Consider the following 24,506-nt stretch of genomic DNA (forward strand, 5'->3'; position numbering starts at 1 on the left):
TGAAAATGTACGTATTTTGAAGGTTTCGGGAATAGGCGCACAAAAATGGCTCGCTAGCGCCCCCTAGAAAGTTAAAAAAATTTAGCCCCTGCAGTGCGTTTAACGTAGACTCACAAAACTTGTCAAGATGTAAAAAAAACTTGATTAGAGCCATACCCTAAACCAACAGGAAGTCCACCATTTTGATTTCAAAGTTCGAAATTAGTGAGATTTTGGCCATTTCCACATGTCATACTTTAACGAACTCCTCCTAGATATTTCATCCGATCAACTTCAAATTTGGTCTGTGCCATCTTAAGACGTTAAAGATGAAAAGTTAAAAGAAACTTTTCGTCATAGGGCGTGGCCGTGGCGGGGCGGCCACTTTGTGCGTTTCGCCGATATTTACTTAAAGTCATAGCACCCCCTAGTGGCAACAGGAAGTAGGCCTAAAAGTCGAGGTGCTATACTTTAACGAACTCCTCCTAGAGATTTCATCCGATGGACTTCAAACTTGGTCTGTATCATCTCAACACCTTAAAGATGAAAAGTTATTAAAAGAAAAACTTTTCGTCAGACGGTGTGGGCGTGGCGGCCATTTTGAGTGTTTAGCGATGAACAAAGAAGTTGTTGTAACTTGAGTGTACGTTGTTGTTGATTTCCTGTTGCCAATTGACTTTTGGTCATAGCGCCCCCCACGCTATGACCAAAAGTCAATTTTGGCCTATAAATGTCCTCAGGCCTGTCCTTGTCAATTGTGAGAAATTTCGGCCAAATTGGACAATGTACACTAAAGTTACAACTTCTTCGTTCACCTTTAATGTCTTAAAATGGCACAGACCGAATTTGAAGTCGATCTGATGAAATCTCTAGGAGGAGTTCGTTAAAGTACGACATGTGGAAATGGCCAAAATCGCACTAATTCCGAACTTTCAATTAAAAATGGCAGACTTCCTGTTGGGTTTAAGGTATGGCTCCAATGAGCTTTTTTGTACGTCTCGACATGCTACATATGTGTACCAAGTTTCGTTAGGCTATGTTAAACGCTATGTTTTAACTTTGTAGGGGGCGCTAGCGAGCCATTTTTGTGCGCCTATTCCTGAAACCCTTAAAATACCTACATGTTCACCAAAATTGATGCAACCACCAATTTTGGTGAGTTTTTGAGTATGTTAAGGCCCTCAAAAAGGCGATTAATTTGCCAGGAAAAAGAAGAATTCCTTCAGTTTCAATAGGGCCTTCGCCGCTGTCGGTGCTCGGGCCCTAAACATAAATGATTAAAATTCAGTTTGTTCCTCCCCTTTTGCTATCACTATCTTCGCTAGCGTTGGATAGTTGGATGGTTGTGATTGGTGGAAAGAAATACAAACAAGCTAGAGCGTTTTTTCCCCTATCCCAGAATAAATAGGTGGTGTAGCAAGACATACTGCAGTGCTGAGACAGTGGTTTGGCAATGTTACAAAGTTATTCAAAAGGTAGTTACCTTTTGAATAACTTTTAGGCAACATGTGCTTATTGTGGTCGGACATTTAACAGTACAGCCCTACAGATGAGCTCTTTAAAGTTTAACAGACATTTTGGGCATTTTGATGAATCACAGTTTCCTGTGTCCTTCTCATACTTCTGAAGTATTTTTTCTAAACCACAAGGTTTTTAAACTTATTTCCAAATCTTTTTTTTATTTATTTTGTTGTATTTTGTACTTACATACAGTACAGTTTTACAGTGTAGCCCATGAGCTACATATGTTTGGAGGTTGATAGTTATTTTCCTAATCTTTTTTTTGGCAGATGTGCAAAGTTACTTTAGCTTGTAATAAATTTCTTTTCCTCTGTATTTTGTGTCACATGATGAATGTCTTTGGTAAGCTGTGGTTGATAATATCCACACAGAGAGTCATTATTGCAAAATCAGCCCCTCTGAGGCTGTGTGTTAGGTTATCTTGTACATGTTAAAAGTAAGTACTCTGCTGTGAAGGTCTAGTAGTCTGCCTGCAAACAACAAACCACTACAAAAAAAAGTTGAAGGCAGGGGAATTTTGAAAGGGGTTTTCCTGACAGAATGATTCACCAAAGATTGCATTTTGTTGGACAGCTGTCTGTACCCTGAGAGACACCCACAGGAGTCTTTAGACAAATAGAGTCAAAATATAGTGGTTTGGACAATGGCAAATCTTAAAATTTTCCAGCACAATGGTACAAGACTGATAGTATCAATCTTCTACCTGATCGTACAATATGAGTCATCGTTAACACCAAAGATTTAACAGCTGGCTAGTTCTAATGAAACATGGCTCATTTCAGGTCTGGTAAAATGGTAAAAGTTGCCCTAAACACACAATAAATATGCAGTGTTTTCTCTGCAAATTACTGGGTATTCTGGACACCACGTCTTGACACTGTGTTAATCAGCATACCGTATTCTTCATTGTTGAATACAGCATGCTGCTTCATTGTACTTGTTATTCAGTTTTTTGTTTCAATTATTTTACAGAAGGCATGTGAAGATACCCAAATTAGAATTTGTCTTCTTTAGTAGTAACAAGTCCAAGTTGTATATTATAAATGAGGCACCAGACAATACCTAGTGTGTAAGTGGTTTAAACATGAATCTGTCACACATACATGTAACAAATACATGTAAAAGCTATCATAAAATTAAGTAAACAAGAATGTGTCTCATAAACATCCTGTGGGAACAAAGTTAAGATTATTTAGAATGGTTCACTGCCTACTGTCTACAAATTACAACAAGAAACCATCATTAAAGGAGCTGTACTAGGAATACTAGATAAAAATAGCGGGCTGGGAATGCCTCCACACGGCTCTCACATACCATTCCCCAATTTGTAAAATACGCGTAACTGGACCAGCTCATGAACATAGAAACTTGGCTAACACACACACACACACGCACACACAGACACACACACACACACACACACACACACACACACACACACACACACACACACACAGAGTGTGACTTCATTCTTTTGCTAAGGACACCATTACTCCACTGTATCATTACAAGCAAATGTTTGTTTCGCTGTTCTATTAATGTTCTGAATGTTGAGTACTGCTGTGTATTTTGGGCTACTGTGTGATACACCTGATGAATTGTGGGTAACTTTAGCTCCCGTTGTTGGTGTTAGCCGTGTGAACACACGCTGTTGTGCTAATAAACAGTTAATAGCCCGTCATAGTCCGGGTTATCATTGTTGTATCAAGTAACGTGAAAGAGTATAAAGAATATAGTAAATATAAAGTACAGCCCCTTTAAATATGGAATTTGGATAATTAACCCTCAGACAGTGAAAACTGGACCATGTGATACCTTATTATGTATTTATATTCACTAAAATGACTTTCTATAGACCATTAACAACACCAAAGTATCAAGACTTTCATGAAACTGATTAGAAATGTATACTGCTGTTACCAACCAAAGGCACTTCATGCTGTTGGGCATGACACATACAAACCACCAATCATCACCTGCTACTATAGTACACTTCATCAAAATTCTGACTGGAAGAAACAAGTCCTGGACTAATTAAAAGGGAACTGTGTCTCATCCCCTTTTTTCTAAATGAAAAGCAGATGCCATGGCTTCTGGTCAGGATAATCTTCCATTTAAATATTGACATAATAACATTTCAGGGTTGAACACATTTGTCAGTATGATCATGTTAAAGCTTAATTCAGCTGGTGCAAGCATATTGAACTAAGCTAAGTTTAATTCGTAAGTAAAACCTGATCAGAATTTTTTTTGTTTGAAAAGTTTCCTTACCTTGTACACCATGAATGACGTTGTTTTAAAGATTCACAGTGCTTCCCAATAGATTGACCACAATATATTTGATATTTCAAATTATAATCCTTAATCTTAAACCCAAAAGGTACCTGTATTGTTTAATTTAAATTATACTTTCTTATTAACATACATTTTAGATAGTGTTCCTGGAATTAAAATATAGTCTATATGCTACTATCAATAAACAATTTCCCAAAGTTTCGAAGCTATTCTTTTTTCATTCTTTTTTTTAAAGAGTACATACAAAAAGGTAAAACTTTGATTTATTTTCTTTGGGAACAAACCTCTTTTTTGTGCAAGATTGCAGCTCACAATTTGCAGTGGCTATCTGTACAAAACCACCTCTATATTGTACTATATGATAATGCAGTAGTGTAATCTTCTCTGGTTATTAATGATACACAGGGTCTGACCTTTATCTTGGCAGCTAACACACACGTTTGTCACATGGGGGCGGAAATTGTTAGATTTGTTTTTCGGCCCTGGGTTGACTTTCCCAAAAGCACCTGACAGAAGTACTACTTTCATTTCCATCTACAGAACAGCAAAATACAAATTTACTGCGAGAAAGAGGGGAATAAACCAATTAGCAGGAGACATGACATCTCCAGGTGATATCAGAGTCGGGATGTTTTTGGAAAAACCACCCAGGTCGATTCTGATGTGTTGGATCACTGTGGTTTTTACAGCTAATCAACAACAAGATATTCAGGCTGGAGTTAAGATGTATATGTGGGGATGCTCCTGCTGATGAGGATTCTGCAGCATACTGCATCATATCCGATGTTAAATAATAATTACCCAATTCTTGTTGTGGTGTTTTGTGAGCAGCAGTGTAAATGCAGCCATTTCCTTACTCAAGTCAAGTTGTTTGGCTGAAAGACACTTTTGTCGAATTCAGTTTTTAGACATTTTACCTCCAATGTCACCATTAATCACCAATAAAAAGGCTATATGTGTGCATGTGTATAAGTGTGTGTGTGTTATTCTTTGATGAGTCGATAGATGTGGTGCTGAGCTCCGTGCTCACTGTTGGACACCTCAAATACACACGCCATACACAGCAAGGTCTCCTGAGTGTCTCTGTTGCTCACAACCTGGACGGACACACACACACACACACACACACACACACACACAGAGGAAAGAAAGGATAAAAAAGTGATGTGTTAAAAATGCATCTACACACACATACACACAAAACAAACACAGGGTATTTTTTATTTTTTTTACTTTCCTATGCATTTGTGTCTAAGTGACTAATGTGAACCGAAATCTTTGAAAATGGTCCAGTATTGAGTAAGAACACTGTAATCGGCAGCCGCAAACCGGGCTGCAATGACACTCTTATCGGACAAATGCACATCATCAATGTAAATCCACTAAAAGTGCTTGATTTTGCCACTGACTTATTATAACAATCATAGGATTGTTAAAATAAGTGTCTTTCCTGGTACTGGTAAGTGCCAGGAGCTGGATACTGTGGCAAACCAGGGGAAACAGGTCAGCCAGTCCAGCACAGGGCACGGGTACGTAGGCTCAGACTGGGGGAAGTGATTGAGGGAGTCTATCTGCCTGTGCAGGTGCTGCAGCCACTTGGCACCTGGCACTGGTCACACCTGCAGCCCATCAGGTAATCAGAGGGAAGGTGTTAAGAGAGCCAGCCCAAGGCTGCAGGGGGAGAGGAGACAGTGAGCAACAAAGGCCCAGGGGAGCAACAGTTTAGGAGCTGATGGTCAACGAGGATATTGGCCAGGAAAAGACTAACCTCTCCCTCTGCTTAAATCCTCCCAGGACTACACCTTTTGAAGGCTGACCGACCCCAGATGGGAAGAAACCTAAGCTGCAGTTTGTACCATTACCCTTTTGTCGAGCTGCTTCGTTAAAAAACACTTTGTGTTTAAGCCGACTGTCTCTGTTTCCTATATTCATTGTGAATCTGGCGTTCACGTCCCCTGGGTCGCCACAATACGTTATAATAGGCTGCCTTTATCCCTATCTTAGCGAATTGCATAGTCAGCTATCAACATGGGGGCCATTTAGTGCTGTCAAACTTAACGTGTTAAATAATTTCTGTTCGTTTAATTTGAAATATTAAACGCTTTAGAAATTAATTGCGGATTGACTGCAATTTCACTTTGTTGTATTTGAGAGGCTGTAGTGAGCTCAGTTTTCCTGCTAGGATGAAGACTATGGTATTGAATTAAACAGGAAAACATCAGGCATGCACTGGTACTGCTCTAAATGTGCTAACAAACAGGGTAGGGGCTAAATAATTCACCAAATTTAACCAAAAGTTTAACCAAAAAATCCTAGCTGCACTGTCTTCCATCAGAGTGCAGTTTTTCCTTGTCTTTCATATTTGCGTTTACAATTGTGGAACTGGCAAAGACCTGGTGGTTGTTTGTGAAAGCTTCACAGACAAAATTGATAGGGCCTAGTAATTTTCATCATTTCACAGCCTTAATATGAATCAAAAGTGTAATATGATTGACAAAATATATTATATAATATTATTATTATTACTATTCAATGCTAATTCTTTAACACAAAGCAACACATATTATATACATTTACATTATATTTGAATAGTTGTTATAGTATATAGTAACTAACACTCTCAGTGTAGTTTTGGTATAGGTCTACAGAATATCTAATCCCCATGTTCAGGTACAGAAAGTAGCCTACTTTATCTCTGAAAGTGTTGTCAATAATCTGTCCTGTTCTATAATTACAAGTTTGTGTAATTTGGGGTTTCTGTAGCCAGTGACATTTCATTATTTATATTTTATTTTCAATGCCGATGTAATGGCATTGTACATTTATTGTTTTTATTTGAAGGCTGAGGCTTCATTAATAAACACAACTCCAATTATCATCGGTTTTGAGATGTTACTTGTTGTGAATACGTTGTCTGATAGGCTACAGTATTGTGACATCCTGGCTAGTGTCTGTTGCGCACGGCTGGATGATAGGCCTATTTGGGAGAAAGTCCAGGGCTGTTTTTTAGCCCCAGTCTGTCCCTGTCTGTATCCAAAGGTAACGTCTATTAAAGCTGCGTTAAGTGTGGCTCGACATTTAGTTGGCATTTTGGAAATGCGCAATTGAAAACCCAAAGCTACGTTGTCTGTACTCCAAAACAAACTCCCCGGAACTCCTCTATCCCCACTCACATTCCAAACTGAAAACCTCCATGGTTTGACACCGCTCTCATTTGGCAAGATTTTAGAATGACCCTTCATCATCTTCCCATAATTTCATAATCAGACATTTATAATATCAGTGGCAAGCACTTTTAGTGGACGTACTTTGACATCTCTATATGATTACATTGCAGCCTGGTTTGCAGCTGCCGATTACAGCGTTCTCCCTCAATACTGGACCAAATTCAAAGATTTTTGTTCACATTAATCACTTGGACACACATGCATGGGAGAATAGGGTTAGGTCTAGGTTAAAACCTTTCTAAATTACCCTTTAACCTCTTAACATTCCGATGGCCTGGCCAACATTTTGTCTCTCAGACTGTACAGGGCTTAGTTTTAAAGAATGCTCCCAAGTTGGGCTACATTTTGAAAAGGGTTGACCTCTCACCCCAAGATATCTAAATAAAAAGGGTTCTATGGATACACAAGTCTCCCCTTCACAGCCCGCTTTATGCTAATCCCATGCAGTTTGGGGAACAAACCACGCCATTTTTCTCATGCAGTACAAATGTGTAATTTTGGAATAAATTGGGTATGACTGCAAAGCTGACACTCTTGTGTATTCAATGAGCACAACTGTATTCGTGTTTGATCACATAGTAGCCATTTCTTTGTTTGAGACCAGTATTGCCTATTGTGACCTCTACAATAATCACAGCTGCATTTAGAAGGCATCTGGCTTTCTTCAGTATATTGACAAAGAGATTTCTCACCAGCTTCCAGAACAAAAGTGTCATCCAATTGCTGAAAAATGCAATTCTTACAGAAATTTGAATAAAAAGTGATATAAAAATCACAGCATGCATTTTTTAAGGTCTTGGTGGTCTTAATGTGGTATTTTAGGGGGATTTTTGATCAATTCCTGAGTGGTACAAAATGGTTAAATTTAGCACCAAAGCTGAGGTGGATCTCAAATTAAACTTCAGGTTCCCAGTTTTCAGATGAAATACAGTACACCACTTCTATGTTGCATCTACTGTTGACCTGCTGTCTCCCCCTAAAGATCCCCTGTACCCCACACCTACCCATCTAAAAAAAAAGGGGGCGGAATGCTAACAGGTTAATTTTTTAATACTATAACACACACAGACAGCCACACGGACTGATGTCCTCACCAGCAGAATAGTGAAGTTCTCCAGCACACTGTTCATCATGTATTTCTCAGGCAGGTGTTTGAGCTTGTGGATGAAGTTGATCATGTATTCACACATCGGAGAGCGACTGATTCTGTAGATGAAGCGCCCGTTTTCAAACCTTGCGTACTCCGTCTGAGAGAGAAAAAAATCTGTTACCATTACTAAAAACATTTGATTATTGACCACTAAAGGGGAACTCTACCAATTTTCTTTTAGTACACAGATCGGTTTAATAGTCATGAGCTGATCTTGTAAAAACAGTTGTATAATGTCTTCCAGGCAGAAAGGGTCAGGAAGTATCAAGTTGCATTATGAGATGTGTAGGATGCAGTGTTTTGGAGCTTGGGACTAAAAGTCAGTATATACTAAATGACTATTTCTCTTATTGTTTAAAGGGGTGATAGAATGCAAAACCGATTTTACCTTGTCATAGTTGAATAATGACAGTTTAGTGGGTAACTAGGACATACATAAATCCTCTAAATCCCATTGACACCTCTTTCTTCTGCAAATCTCACTCTGAAAACGGGCGAATCTCAACAAGCCCCATAGTTGACGTCAACTATAGCGGCTCGTCCTCATTTGACTCTAGTCTCTGTGTTTGTCACGCCCCAACATTTGCACACAACTGACCTGAGATCAGTTAGTTTTCTGAATCTAGGTCGTGCAGATCTCAGAAATTGTTTACATTGTTCATCTGCTATTTTACCATTAAATTCACTTCTGAGACTTTTTTAATGCGAGAAATCAACTATGTAGAGGTCAAATATGGGCCGTTTTAGGAAAATTGATGTCTAATTGCAAATTAGACAACATCAATCGGAGTTCAGAGGCCGGTGCTGCCTGTGTTGCTGCCTCGCCGCCTGGCCTGCATTCCTTCACAGACCCCGGCCTGCGAGGTAGATGGAACTCAGTCACGGCTGGCAACCCACAGCACTCCATACCCGCGCAAAGTCACAGTTTTGGGCTAATGGACTACGAAACGCCGCTGCTCTGACAGAGCTCCAGGGCCTGCAACTCCCCTCTTCCTGCTAGCTAAATGCCCGGTGTATGTGAGTGAAAGCGCGGTCAGCGAGCTTGTTACGCCAGCATTGTCTTACTACAGGTTCCAGTTACTCTTTTAATGTGTGTAATTATAATGTGTTGAGTTATTTAAACAAACGATTAAATAAACGCTGCTTGTCCGTGAGTCTCATTGATAGAGCCTGCGGCTGGATGGAGCTCTATCAATGAGAGCTAGCTAGCCTCCTCTTAGAATTCCTCTGGAATTCACAAAAATTCATTAACTTGAAATCGGACACCGTTGTTAGCTTTATAAAACATTTAGTTAGATGTTGTATAAGTGGCGTGACGAAATTCAAACTGTAAATATACTCGAATTACGACCAAAAATGAAGCTAACTAGCCGCAATCTGTACACATAGGATTGAAGGGACAGTCACAGCTAACGAAACCCTCAATCGAGCTCACAGCAGGCCGGGGTCTGTGGAGAAAGGCAGGCCGGGGGGCGAGGCAGTAACACAGGCAGCACCGGCCGCTCAACTCCGACACACAGTTTTACCAAATTTGCAATTAGCCATCCATTTTCGTAAAACGGCCCATATTTGAGCTTTATATAGTTGATTTCTCGCATAAAAAAGTCTCAGAAGTGAATTTGGTAACGAAACATTGCAATGTCTGGAATATGAGATTGTCGCTTCTCTAATGTGTGTGTATTGGGGATTCGCTCAACCAAGCAGCGCGCAGCTCATCTAAATATTCATGACCATACCATATTTGGAAGAAAAGCTCTTTTTACAAATAGGGCCAAAACACAGGGATATAAGGACCAATAAAATATCAACCAGACCATTTTCAGCCCAACTAATATTACATACCCCATTAGGAGACCATAAGGAACAGTGTGAAATACCCTATATAATCATTCTATCACCCCTTTAATTCTAGTGATTATCACATCAGACATTAATGTCCATGAAAAGATCCTGGATTACCAAGGTGCACCACAAAGATTTGAATCCATCCTCACCTCCACCTTCTCGACCACCTGCTTGCCAAAGGAGCAGACCTTGGTGGAGCAGGTGATGGTCATGTTCTCCGAGCTCTCATATTGGCTGGTGACACCGTAGAAGGCCGCTGGGTCAACTTGCACATTATAACTCAGATCCGCCTGATAACCAATGAAAAAAAACATTACCACCTACACCTTTAACAACCGTATACATTTCACTGATCAAAATTTAACAATCAAATCCATCTACACTTCTAATCAAAAATCTAACTTCTTGGGGGCGGGGGGTTGGGGCGAGGGGGACAGCCTCTGAAAAGAGCATCAGATTGGTGAGGTTTATATTACTCAGAGAATTTACAGTATAATTTTAGTTTTAATCCCTTTTTGTGCGCTGAATCCATGTTCACGACTTGACGTTATGAAACATTGGCTGGTAAAAGGTGCAGCGCTGTACATTTTACAAATCAAGCAGCTAATTTCACCGTTGTTAACTAAGTTAAGTCAGCCTTACACACACGCACATCATTTCACTGTTATTAACGTAGTTAAGTTAGCCTTACAAATACCGCACATGACTCCACACCTGTGCAAACGTTGGCTGAACATTAGAAGTACTTGATTTGCTGGAATCGATGAAATTATGTGCAATACCCGCAATGAAATTCAGGCCTTGTGTCTGAAACCTGGCAGGCACAGTTTCTCATCACTTATTGAGTTTACGGTCATATTTGAGTTTGTCATTGTCATTCAAAATTGCACACAATATGCATTAATAACTTATTTTTATTATTTTTTGTTGGTTCACCCAAATTACAAATAAATATTTAATTTACACCAGGGGTGTCAAACTCAATTTCATTAAGGGCCATGCTGAAAAATGAAAATCACATCAAGGGCCAAATATTAATAGTTTTATTGACATGCTTTTATAGACCTTTTCACGGCAGACATGTTGACATGTCGTAGTAGGAAAAGCACAGGTGTATTCAAAACCATTAATGATGGCTGCATTCCACTTAGGAGAGGCCCTGGTATTGTGCATGCTGACTCACTGAAATAGCTTACTGGGACACTTGATGGAATTAAGCCATCGTTAAGGTTATCAATTTCAGCTGTGCTTTTCCTACTATGACAAGTCAAAATGTCTGCTGTGAAAAAGGTCCATTTAATCGAAAAAGTAAAATATCTTTGACTGTATTATTGCATCTTCTCACTTACAGTTTGGTCAACATAAAACCCTAAGAAAAGTCAGCAAAATTCATAGAGCATTCATAGAGTTTAGCTAATCAAGCAAAACAATGATTACATTTTTAAAACCGGCTACCACACAGCCAACTCACAACAACCAGTTTCACAGCCTAAATATGCAAACTCACCGGTTCTGTGGGGATTTTAAAATCTCAATGTGGGCAAATCTGACAAATTCTGTTCTAAGTTTGAAAAACAGTTTTGGATTTATTGTGAACCTAAATTGATATGTGGGCCGGATCAACATTTGTGAGGGGCCTGATTTGGTCCCCGGGCCTTGAGTTTGACACCTGTGATTTACACCTACTAGTGGTGAGATTAGAAATATATAGTCTTGATTTTATTTGTCCAGGTTTTGAGGCATCATCCTTTGATATTTCTAACTCCACCACATACAATGGTGGACAGTTTTCATTGGAATTACTTTCCACTGGAGAACTTCTCAAAGACAGGTCTGTGGATTATCAAAAAAATTTTCTCCACATTTTAATTTTACTAACGTTATTTCTGTCTGCTTTGAACACACAACATCTATTCAATGTCCGTCAATCCTGGAGGAGGATCTCTCCTCTGTTGCTCTGCCTTTACCATGTAAATAACTGATTTGGGGAAGGTTTTTTCCTTATCCAAACTGAGTGCAAAATATACAATAAACAAATGTGTGATTGAGTTGGTACTGACTGACTTCCTGGCGGACAGCTGCTTGTGAAAGGGTTAAACTTACTTTTCAGTTGCTATAAGCACCACCAATAAAATTCTGTTCCCCTTCATTGTATTGACGAGGAGGCAGAAATCTTAAAGACTGAGCGAATACGTTTTCTTTTAATTTGTGTGAACTGACCCTAAAATAGCTGTATTTTTATCCAAATCTTAAAGAGCTTTGTTAATGCTTAATGTAACCTTTGAAAAAATATACAAATAGTGGGATACTCATCTACTACTATTTGTAATAGTATTAGTTCTCTAAGGCACTGTGGGCCAGATGTAGGCCTACTAACGCTTTTGCACCCACTTCAGGCGCATTTGTTTCGCAACGTGCGTGTAAAAGCATGGCAGGGTATGTACAAACAGGCCGCACTGGGGTATAAGTGCATACTGCCTGTTGCGGGAACTGAAAATGGCAAATTGCGCTTTTCTGTGTCACGCATATGCATTTCATGGGAGGGTCAAGGGGAAAGTGGGAGTTTCCCATAAAGAGATGGGAGGGGAAGCGTAAAGTGCGCCTAATTATGTATTCTGCGGTATGTAAAAAACAGCCCGTGACAGCGCGCCTCTATTTTGCTGTGAAAATTATCTGCCTCTTAAAAGCAGGTGTAAACCAGCTGCAAGCGGGTTTCCGACTCCTGGTGAAATGGCAGCAGTAATCCGAGCAAGACGAAAACATAGCCAAGGAGACGAGCTGAAAGGATTTTTGCCACAAGGATCACACTTTTTCAGTTGAGTGAACACAAAATCATGATGACATTGAATCTCCGACTCAGCGTTCACATTCCATTCCAGCAGTTGTTAAACTCCTCGTTACATTACAAATATTGGCATCAGGATCATCAAACAGTCATAGCATCAGCAGTGGGAATATCGCAGTCTGCACTCAGCCGTATCATAGCACAAGTACTTAACGCTTTGCTACAGCGCAATTTACGGTATATTAGGCGGAGAAAGGCGCTGATTACCCGATGAACTGCAGAAAAAAAAAGCTGAAGTATCACAGTGTGCGCTTTCTGCGGGTTGGACATGGCGCTGATAATGCTACATTTCCAAATGTACGTATATCTGGCCATGTGTGTCTTAAGGCTGAGAACAAACACACACACACTCAGATGCTAAATAACCCACTTGTACATTCATTCACAAACATCAGCAGATTATCCGAAACATGCTCAATGGTGGTATATCAGAGAGCTTTAAAATACATTCAGGGAGAAGGCTCTCTACATGACACACTCTCTCTTTCTCTCTCTCTCTTTGTTTGTTGTCATGCTACAAGCACATCTCATCTCTTCAACATGTATTGTATACTGACACTTCACTGGCCTACAGGCTTCTGTCCTCTCCTGCATGATTCTACTGTCAAACACGCTCATCCAATTATCCCAGTTACTTCCAAAGCCAATGAGCATGTAATACATTAAGTGGGGTTACATGTTACACAAAACGCCATTAGAAAAGGCATATCTACTGTGTAGTATTTTCCTTCTGCTCTTTATTAGATTTGGGGAAATTTACACTCCAGCAACCCCAGCCAACAATAAAGTCTTAGAGTTAACATCCAAAAAGCCTTCTCGCTTGTCACATTAAAAGTGAAGAATACTGTTTAAAAATATGAACAATAAAGCTTTGTCTTGTTTGTCCAGGTATGTCAGCTAAGCAGCCAAACAGTGTAGTACGAGATTGACTACTGATCTTTTTTTCTGATCATACTTATAATGCTCGGACTAACAACTTCTACACTGCAATACTAGAACTGTGTCTTTATTTCCATTTCTTATAAAAAGATAAATAAATGCTGAGGTTTTTGACTTTTTGCCTGACATGTAGCTTTAGACTCAGTCGTTAAGCACAAAATCATGAATGCTTCTTTTTAAGATGGTTTTACAGGGATCTTGTTTAAAAACAAGGAAACATTAACAAGACTAGGTTGAAACCTAGTATATGGCCTGATTTTGTATGGTCAAGGTGCTAAATTGTGGCCAAAGTGTTATAGCAGTCGGGTCTATAATGTGAATTCTTGGATATTAAATATTCATCTGCAATTTTCTGTAGTAGTCCCAGTAATATTGTTCTTAAAGTGTACTAAATTAGCATATTACACAATATGGTTAGGACACATGGTCTTGAAGTACAGGGAAGTCTTTGAATTCCACATTGCTATGTGCTAATCTGAAGGCAGATGATGTATAAAGAGGTAGGTTTTATCACCAACCAATCCCCCCTCACCCCATCCTAAAAATCAACGTCTCCCAACTCTAAAGCTCAACAGACTGTGGAGAGGTCACAGAGGGGTGAGTGGCCGTGGCTTTGCCCCCCTTTCAGCCATAAACTATAAGAAACAATGGACGAAGCTTCCGGGTCTGAAAAGTAAAGCCAATGTGGAAGTGCCTTAAGCTCTGGGTATACTCGAGCGTGACACCCTGCATGCACGGAGACGTTTATGCTCAACGCATTGTTCGTTGCAGTATTCTTTGAAACACCAGAGGGCGTACAAACTAAATAATCTGTGAATAAGCAAGAAGTAGTAGCGAAGAAGAAACCGGAAGTAAAGGAAAGCAGGCTGCCTGGCAACAGTAGTAAACACTTCCATGTGGTTAAACACAAGGGGGTATGCTCATTGACATATATGGGTAAGCTTCGCTTCAGAACCATTGACATATGTTCAGAACTCGATGTCGGTACACGATCCGTTCTGCACATGCGCAAGATATTACTGTTTACGACCTGCACGGTCTGTTCCACGCTAGCCTATGGCTAGCCTCCACCGGGAAGCTAACGTTAGTTTAGCTAACAGCTAATTCAGCTAACCGCTAGCTGACAGCTAGATTCAGTCTAAAATGACGTTAAGTCAAACTTAATGGGAAAAGCAGGCTACAGCTAAATTAAGACTTTACAGTAATAACAATAAAGACAAGTATTGAGTGATTGTATTTTAAATGAGTAAAGTAGAACTGACGTAACAGCTGTTATATATGTTAAAGTTTATTTTTACGTTTATTTTGAGGGTCTTTTGAAGTTATTACATGCTGTCTCAGCTAGCGGTTAGCCGAATTAGCTGTAAACTAACGTTAGCTTGGCTGTCGACCGGAAGCATAACTAATGTTAGCTTGGCTGTCGACCGGAAGCGTGGAACAGATCGTTTTTTTTAATTTTTTTTTATTGAACAATAGTAACAACCATACTTGGCCTGGTACAATAAATGAAATGTCTTCACAGACAACAGACAAGCACCTTACATAAGAGAGAAGAAAGAACACATAAACAAACAAACAAAAAATGAGAACACTAGGGGTTTTCAGAAAGTTTCACATCCTCTGTCAAAGTAGATAAGCTTAAGGCGTTCTTTTTCTTCATTAACTTCAGAGATAAAAAGTAATGACACAATTCTTTATGAAAAACATTAAAGTTTGGAAGTGTTTTCAAAATCTATTCTTGTGTATAAAGAATTTGCCAAGAATAATGAATGTGTTAACTGCTATGTCATGCGCTTCATTTTTCCTAAACATTCCAAAAGGCAAATCTTCAAATTTAGGAAATAACCAGTAATGCAAATCCTTCCAGAAGGTATAAGCAAATTTACATTCATAAAACAGATGTTCTGTTGTTTCAATCTGATCAGCACAAAACGAGCAACAGTTCACATCAAATCCGAATCGACATCTTAAAAATTCTCTAGATGGGTACACTCCATTAAAAATTTTAAAATGCACTTCCTTTGCTTTTGGTGCAACTGGAAATTTAAGAAATGTTGTTCTTAACATTTTAACTTCAGTACTGGAAAAATATAGAAAAATTGAAATTTTATTTGAAGAATAAGGATATAATTCTTTCACAAAGGCTTTCCGAATTGTAATATTGGGTACATTTATGTGAGTAAGAGAAACTCCATTCACCAAAAGCATAGGAAGACATGGGATAACAATACTTTGAGAAGCGTTGAAAGACATCTGGATTATAGCTTGTGGTATTGCTTTGATAATGTTATCGTACTGTTTTTTGTCAAATAAATCGAATTTGGAACAGAGAGTCTCAAAAGGCATAATGACTCCGGTATTGTTTAAAATATGCATTACAGACAATATACCTTTTTCCCACCAATTATTGTAAAATAAAGACTTATTCCTAAATAGCACATATCTACAGTTCCACAAAGGAATGTTATGAGGACTGAAATTATGTTTGTAGATCATTTTCCAGTAAAGTAAAACCTGTTGATGAAACGCTGATAACTTAACAGGGAGTTTTTTAAGGTCATAATCACATCTAAGGAGGAGATTGACGCCTCCTAATTTTTTAAAAATTTGTCTGGGAATATGAAACCAAAAACAATTTTCATTTTTTAAAAAGGATCTTAGCCAATTAATTTTAATAGTACCATTAATACATTCAATGTCGACTGCTTTTAGCCCTCCTTCATCATACTCATTAACCAATATTCCTTTTCTAATGTAGTGTGTTTTTCTTTTCCAAATAAAATTGAAATCGGCTTGATTTATAGCTTTTATTGCATTCTTAGGAAATGAGATTGAGTAAGCAGGAAAATTCAGCCAATGATAGAAATATCTCTTTGAGACCACAAATGCAGATAAGTTTTACACTTATCTATATTATTACAGATGTTGAGATTATTAAGTGAGGCACTATCCTTTGTAATGTGCATACCTAGGTATTTAACGGTATCTTTAACAGGAATATTATAAAAGGTTGACTGAGTGGAGTTATAATTGCTAATAATTCACATTTTTTCAGATTTAACTTTAAACCAGATGCCCTAGAGAAGAGCTCTACAGTTTGGAGAATTTTTGGAACTTGGTTAATGTTTTTCATGAAAATGGTTGTGTCATCAGCCAATTGGCTAATGACTGTTTCCCAAACACTATCAATTTTTCAAAATCAGAATGTTTTATTAGTCTTGCTTGAAATGAATCCCCAGATCCTTGCAAACCTTAGAGTTTTTGGACAGCTTCCAGATGGCGTCACGGTGGAATCTTATGGTGAATTGAATAATAACCTGACGGTCTTTCCCCTCTTCATTTCTCCCGATGCGGTGCACAGTATCAACTACCGAATCCATCGATGTGTCCCACTGCGGCGCTAACTTAGACAGGATGCTCTTGACAACATCTTGGGTGTTTTCGTCAACTTTTTCTTTCAAACCATGTATTTTAAGGTTCCAGCGTCTCTTGTAACGCTCCGCCTCCGTGACCTTATCTTTCAGCTCCTCGTTATCCTACGAGATGGGGCATTTCTTTTTCTATCACTTGAATCTTGACCTTGCACTCTTTAATCTCAGTGGCATTAAGCTCCACAAGTCTGGTAACATTAGCCACCATGACAGAGTTTTCTCTTAGCTGGTCACCGAAGCAGTCAATTCTGGAGGTGAGCTTTTCTATAGCATCAACAAGGGACGCGTTTGGCACTTCAGACGAATCCTGTGGGGGTTTTACCTTCGAAGGAGGCACTGCACCTTTCGTTGGAGTTGGGGGTGAACTTTTTCTCTTTGTCCCACCACCACTGGTTGTAGCATCCATCTGCGCATAACTGTGCTCCGTGTTTGCTTGGCCTGTGGTAACGTTAGCGGTTGATCTAACGTCTGACTTTCCGTATGGCATTTTCGGTTAAAACTTCGATAGGACTTTAAATATCTGGAATAAAGAGTTTCAAACTCTTATTTAAAAGTTCAGTTAACTGTTTTGAACCTTTAAACTAATCACATTGAATTTTTAAGTAAAAAATTCCGGGGCAGGTGAACGAGAGCTTAGAAAGTGCTGCTTGCCCGTTCCGCCATCTTGCCGATCTCCGCGTGGAACAGATCGTGCGTGTCGTAAATCCTCGTACAACAGCGCATGCGCAAACATTTTGCGCATGTGCAGAACGGATCGCGCATGTGCAGAACGGATCGCGCATGTGCAGAACGGATCGTGCAGGCAGAACGGATCGTGTACCGACCAAGGGGGTAAGCTTCGCTTCAGAACTCAAGCCATCATGGCGCCATTTTGTTGCTACCTGGCCATCACCTCCTGTTAGCATTCCGCTGACCGCCATTTTTTTTTTACGTCACTTGACTGCGAATAACTTTACATCTGAAGCGTTTAAAGACTCTATTTGTCCATTGTTTATTTCTAAAGAAACACGACAATGTATAAAAGGGTCCATTACCTTGTACCTCCCGTTATGATTCCGTAGCAGATGTTTTTGTAAAAATAGGCTAAGGAGTCTGTGTCATAACCACGCAACTTACTGTCGCATAGTCGAAAAATTACCGTATTGCCAGGAGAAACCATAGACGGCCAAGCTCGCAGGCAATCGGGGGGCGTGGAGCTTATATACTGTCTATGGCGTGGAGGCATGCAGTCAAGTGAGAAGGTGAGAAGCCCATAGAGTTTATGAAAAGCATCGGAAGAAAATATTTCAGCTTTATTATATATAATATTTCAGTTTTCAGCAACGTTTTGATGGATTGGAATTACTCATACTTCGAAATGTGGCACGTGAATTCATATGAAGTAACATTTATCCACGAACAAGTATGATATTTTAAGAAATGTATATGTTGTTAAATAATGAAGTAGGGTTAACAAGGTATAAACGGGGGATGGGGAAATTATACAGCCAATGGAGAAAAAAAAAACTTCTCAATGCCAATTGCGGTTAACGTTATTCCTTTATTTATTTACACATCTACGCGTGAAGATGAGGGATCCCTTTCATCATGGTCGAAGCCATCTACAAGATGCTCGACACCTCCTTGCCTGTGCCTGATCATAGTGCCTGATGAGCTGAACCACATCCATAGGGCCGCTTTGATAGGGGCAACAAGGAGGTAGCCATCAACGTTGAGCTCCCCTCACACACCACCCATACAATGTTACTGTTATTACACTGCACATATCTATACATACTGTACACATATTGTTCATACTGCATATCCATGTGTTCTGCTCTTATAATGCTACTGTTAATACATTGCACATAGCCTTACTGTAAACCATACCACTTGGTTAACTGTATGTACTGTGTACACTGCACTATGCCATATACTGTTTATACTACACTACCTGTCTATACTGTACTTTTTTTGCACTTGTGGTTAGACACTAACTGCATTGAATTGTCTCTGTACTTGTACTCTGCACAATGACATTGAAGAGAAATATAATCAAATCTAAAGGTGTCTTGACACCTCCCTTATCAATATTCACTGTGTAGGCCATGTGGTGGCAAATTTTATTTTAACCATTTGTTTAATGATATTGACCATTTATTTAAAGATTGTTATAAACCTCCACATAATCCTGTTCCTTCCTGTAGACTTAAAGGCACCAGTGAGAGAGCTGGCCTTGTAGACTGTGAGCAATAGCAGAAGTTATTTTCGCTAAAGAATTGCAGCTCCTCATTTGTTTATTTCTCTCAGATAAAGTGAAGAAGGCTATAACACTGTCTGAACCGTATCTCTTTCTGTCTCCTGAGATAAGCAGGTGTTTAGTCTAATGTAGGAGACACAGGAGCAGAAGGGAAGGTTGTAAAATCATCTGACTGTCTATGGTATTTTTTAGAAAAGTGGCAGCATGCTAAAGATATTTCAAGAGGGGTGGCTTATGGAGTTTCTTCACTATAAGATGTTTTGATTTTTCTAGTGAGGAAAGACATTTTCAGTTGTGCTGCGTGTACCTTTGAAACTGTGTTTTCTCCATTTGCAAATGTAAATAAATACTCAAAGACCAAACTTTGGTTTAATTCTCAAACAGTCGTTATTTGTTTTGATTTTATCATGAATATCACTAAACGCTGCTGCTTCAAGGAAAACTTCCACGACAGCCACTGACTTTGAATATATATCATTATAAAGTTCTACCACATAAGTAATAAAACCACATGACATTTCTGTCAAAGCATGTCTACTTGAAGTGTCTACTGTGTGTTTGGTTAATAATATTGCTTTATTAAAAGTTGAAATAGTAAAACACAAATAAAAACATTATTTAAAAAAGTAATAATAATAAATAAAAATCCCTATCCCTGTTAAGGCTGTATATAAAACCCAGAACACAGAGATACCACTCAGGGCACAGATAAACAGTTCAAGTATTTATTAGGCATAAATACTCAGAGGAGATGAACAATCAAGGCTGAGCTTGTAGTCTTCTGGGAATGGACTGCAGCTTGAGGGAACCAGGCAGTGGCAGATCCAAAGAAGTTCCAAGTAGAATCCAGGAGAAGCAGGTGGTTGTGTCTGAGTGGCGTGAGGCAGGCAGCACGGCAGAGCACGGCAGGTAGGAAGCAGGTAACAGCGGGATCTGCACAGAGGAACTGAAGTTAGACAGAGAAAATACTAAATCACGAGAGTTTCTAGAAATACGTGCAGGGATACTGCGCCCAGTTACCACGTAGGAGTATGTAACTGCAGTATAAATACTGCAGGTGTGAATCATGGAATGTGCATCAGCTGTGCCAGTGACAGAGCAGGGATGAATGGCCATGCCTCTTGACCTAGTTTCTCTAGACACGCCCCCTGCCACTTCCAGGTGGAGACAAACAGTACAGACAGACACAGAGGGGAAAAGGGAGACACAAACAACAGGAAGGGGGAACAAGGCAGCTAACCCACAATCTCCTCTCAAGCTAGCTACATTTGTCGTGGGGAAGAAAAGAGAGAGTGCCATCAAAGTCCACCCCAGCCAAACCAGTGAACCTTGGCCGCTAGGCCAAGATTGGCCCCCATGGTCTCTCTGGCCCTCTCTTCCCCACGACAAATGTAGCTGCTGCCCATTATCCAAATCATTTTTTTATGTGAAAGTGTCAGTACACACATGTTAACACACACAAGTAACTTGTCTCGGGCCATAAACAAAACAGAAAAAGTCTATGCAGATATACAATAAATCACAAATAAATTGCTCTTATCTGTTCACTGAAATAATAATATGACAATATAGGTATTACACAACGTTTGAGGGATTTGCATTCTTTGCTACTGCTTACTGTTAAACCTTAATCATAGTGTGAAGTCATGCCATGTATTGATTTGCAGTGTGTCAGTTGGGTTACCTATTTGGACTTGTACTGAAGGCTTCATGGCCATAGTCTTTCCTGCTGTCCCCGAGGTGGAGGAGGGGGACGGGTCCTAAGAAAATAAAAAGGAACAGTACAGAGCACGTTAGCTTTGGTATGACTAAATAACAACATTACAACTAACAGGTGACATCTTATTTTAGCACAATCTCATACAGTTCCGAAATATATCCTAGGGTCCTGTTTCTTCAGAGACGGCATTGTTTGCTAATTCAGTAGCTGACAGGGATTATATTTGGACCCAATCTGTTTTCTAGTTATACAATTCAAATCAACTTGTGTAATACTTCCTTTGGGCACCTACAATTGATTGTTAGGCATGGTGTAGGCTAACAGCTTAATGTTAGTATTTAAACCTATGTGGAAAGAAAAGTGAAAGGGCAACCCTCAGTTATATATGTTATTGGTGACATTATTGTCCATCTATTACCTATCTGTTATTCAACAGGCCAAAGCAGACGCTTTTGTCCAAAGCGATTTACTGATTAAATTTTTTATATGACCGATTCGTCCATTTTCTTTTGCAATGTAGCTAGATAACAGTTGACGCCATTTTGTGGTTATATTCGGCCAAAATTAACGTTATACAACATGTGCAAGCAAGCATTTTATATTTACCGATGCCTCAGCTAGCTTACATGATTTATAACTTAATCTGGCATATTGGCGTTATATTTTAAAATAAATAAATGCTATGCAAAATGACCAAATAATTAATCATAATACTTAGCAAAAGTTGCTTGTCTAAAATTAACGTTACACAACATGTGCAAGCAAGCATGTTATCTTTACCAGTGCCTCAGCTAGATGATATATGCATTAACTTACTGGTACTGGCGTTGTATTTTAAAATAAATAAATACTATGCAAAACGACCAAATAATTAATCATAATACTTAGCAAAAGTTGCTTGTCTAAAATTAACGTTACAGCATGTGCAAGCAAGCATATCTTTACCAATGCCTCAGCTAGCTTAAATGATATATGCATTAACTTAATCTGGCGTACTGGCGTTATATTTTAAATTAAATAAATACTATGCAAAATGACCAAATAATTAATCATAATACTTACCAAAAGTTGCTTCTCGTGATCCATCACGGTCTCTGCGAGATTCGTAATGACTGAGATTTCTCTTGGCACAGCTACTAGAAGACTTACATCTTTCAGACACGTTGCTCACGTCACATTTACGTTGTCTCTGTCAGTTGGAGGCTGCGCAGTAAAGCTGGCCATCACCGGAAAAGTGCTTCTAATATCCTTCACTGGTCTCCATCCAGAGCAACGGGGTCTATTGGTCCATTTTATATATGTCAATGGTACCGACACTCGAGCTATCTATGGTACCATTTTGTTGCTACAAAGCCATCACCTCCTGTTAGTGTTCCGCTGACCGCCATTTTTTTTTACGTCAATTGACTGCAAATAACTTCACATCTGAAGCGTTTAAAGACTATTTGTCCGTTGTTTAGTTCTAAAGAAACACAACAATGTATAGGCTTCATTACCTTGTACCTCACGTTACGGCTCTGTAGCAGACGTTTTTGTAAAAATAGGCTAACGATTGTGTCACATAGTAGAGGAATTACCGTATAGTACAGGATAAGCTTGCAGGCAGTTTCGACTTACATGAGCTGTTTAGGTTTAATTACTAATGTTAACTAGCATGTTAGTTAGCAATAATTAGCCTGTGCCCATGTTATGTCTTTACATATAGCTACACTCTCCGTATCTGTAAGATTGGGAATGATTGAGATTTCTCTTAGCGCAGCCACTAGAAGACTTACAACTTTCAGACACGTTGCTCACGTCACATTCTCTCAGTTGGAGGCTGCGCAGTAAAGCTGGCCATCACCGGAAAAGTGCTTCTAATAGCCTTCACTGGTCTCCGTCCAGAGCAACGGGGTCTATTGGTCCATTATATACTGTCTATGGTTAAACATCAACGTACCACGAAACATTACTCTAATCATTAACAGGACTGTTGTTCATCCCCAAATCGAAAGGACTGTCTGCCTGTAACGCTGTTAAGAATACTTTACATGAAGCCATTTTTTAGCTTTGACAAAATGATCTCTCATGTATTTCCACACTCTTTTCCCAGTGTCGTGTCTCTCTCTGACCACATATTTAAGGCTGTTTGACTCCCTGTGGTCTGTACATGAAGAATCATACAGATGTTTGTAGAGGCAAACCTGCTCTTTCCCAGCCGACCGTGTTGAATTGAAAGTGCAGCGTGCGCAGTGGGTGCATAGTTACAAAAATTCAGAGGTGCACGACCACAACAGCTTGTGGAACATTCGCGCTGGAAATGACAGCCGTGGCGCTGGGAACACTGCGGCTACCATAAACTAAGCTTTAAACCTGCATTGTATCTAATTTCCAGCAGGGGTGACTCCACTGGTTGCAAAAAGAAGTCTGTTTCTTTAGAAGTCTATGGAAAAATTACCCTTCTTACCCTTCTTCTCTCTTGATTTATAATCACCACCGCCTTGGTTGCATCATCTTCTCCAGCACAAAAATTGGCTTCTGCAGTGATTTGACTTGGGCGTGGCCAGTGGGCTCTATAGCGCCCCCCAAACACATGACATGGTTCGGAAAAAGTTCCTTTGATGCTTTCATCACATTGTTCACTGTTCTCATCTTTAGGAACATAACTGCAAGAATTGCGAGACTATACAGCGATTTGGACATAGTTGCTCACAAAAGTTGGTACCTGCCCTCATTACTTTGGACATATTTCCAATTTGCTTTAATTAGCCCCGCCCAACCGGAAGTCGGACATTTTTTAATTGTCTGTGTTTTTCATGTATTTTATGTACATTCCATCGCAGGGGGTTTATCAGATTTATCTAATTTTTGGTTGGTATAATCATCCAACCAGTGATGTGTTGCTGTTTTTTCCCCTTTGCTACCACACTTAAATCCCCGGCTGTCTTGAGCTCTATGTGGTTGCCTGGAAAAGGCAGCCGCTAGTATACAACCTTTTTTTTTGTTTCATTAAACATGCCCAAATTCACAAATATGTTGAATATTACTACAGACATCCCTGCTCTTACGTCGTCTCCATTTATTATTAGTAGTCTCGCATTGCCAGACCTATCAACACAGCGATGTGGTAGCGCTGGAGTAAGCTGGCTAAGTGAGTGGTCAAAGCAGAGGCTATAGAGAGGTTTAATTTCCTATGAATTCTTCACAATAAAAGTCCCCTGTTATTTTATTATAAAGAACCAAAATCAAGAAATGTTGGGTCTTCATCACTTCATCACTTAACATGACTCCTATAAGGGAACATGAATCAGATATAGAAACTAAATTTCAAACCAC

General features: G+C 39.4%; 1 protein-coding gene and 1 long non-coding RNA gene across 2 annotated transcripts in view; both read right to left on the reverse strand.

The window, feature by feature from the left end:
* Positions 1-1,269: 1,269 nt before the first annotated feature.
* The window catches only part of LOC114559983 (transcriptional enhancer factor TEF-1), a 114,119-nt gene continuing 90,882 nt past the window's right edge, over positions 1,270-24,506 (reverse strand). The window contains exons 10-12 of the mRNA XM_028585073.1: positions 10,167-10,307; positions 8,117-8,269; positions 1,270-4,892 (exon numbers count right to left, since the gene is read on the reverse strand). Of these exons, the coding sequence (XP_028440874.1) occupies positions 4,779-4,892; positions 8,117-8,269; positions 10,167-10,307 (408 nt within the window). The 3' untranslated portion in view covers positions 1,270-4,778. The remainder of the gene's footprint in view (positions 4,893-8,116; positions 8,270-10,166; positions 10,308-24,506) is intronic.
* Positions 20,183-20,570, reverse strand: LOC114559984 (uncharacterized). Its single transcript, XR_003693150.1, has 2 exons — positions 20,492-20,570; positions 20,183-20,404 (listed from the first exon to the last, which is right to left on the reverse strand). It is a non-coding gene; the product is annotated as an uncharacterized LOC114559984 (long non-coding RNA).

The sequence above is a fragment of the Perca flavescens genome, chromosome 8 (assembly GCF_004354835.1).
Source record: "Perca flavescens isolate YP-PL-M2 chromosome 8, PFLA_1.0, whole genome shotgun sequence".
Lineage (NCBI taxonomy): Eukaryota > Metazoa > Chordata > Actinopteri > Perciformes > Percidae > Perca > Perca flavescens.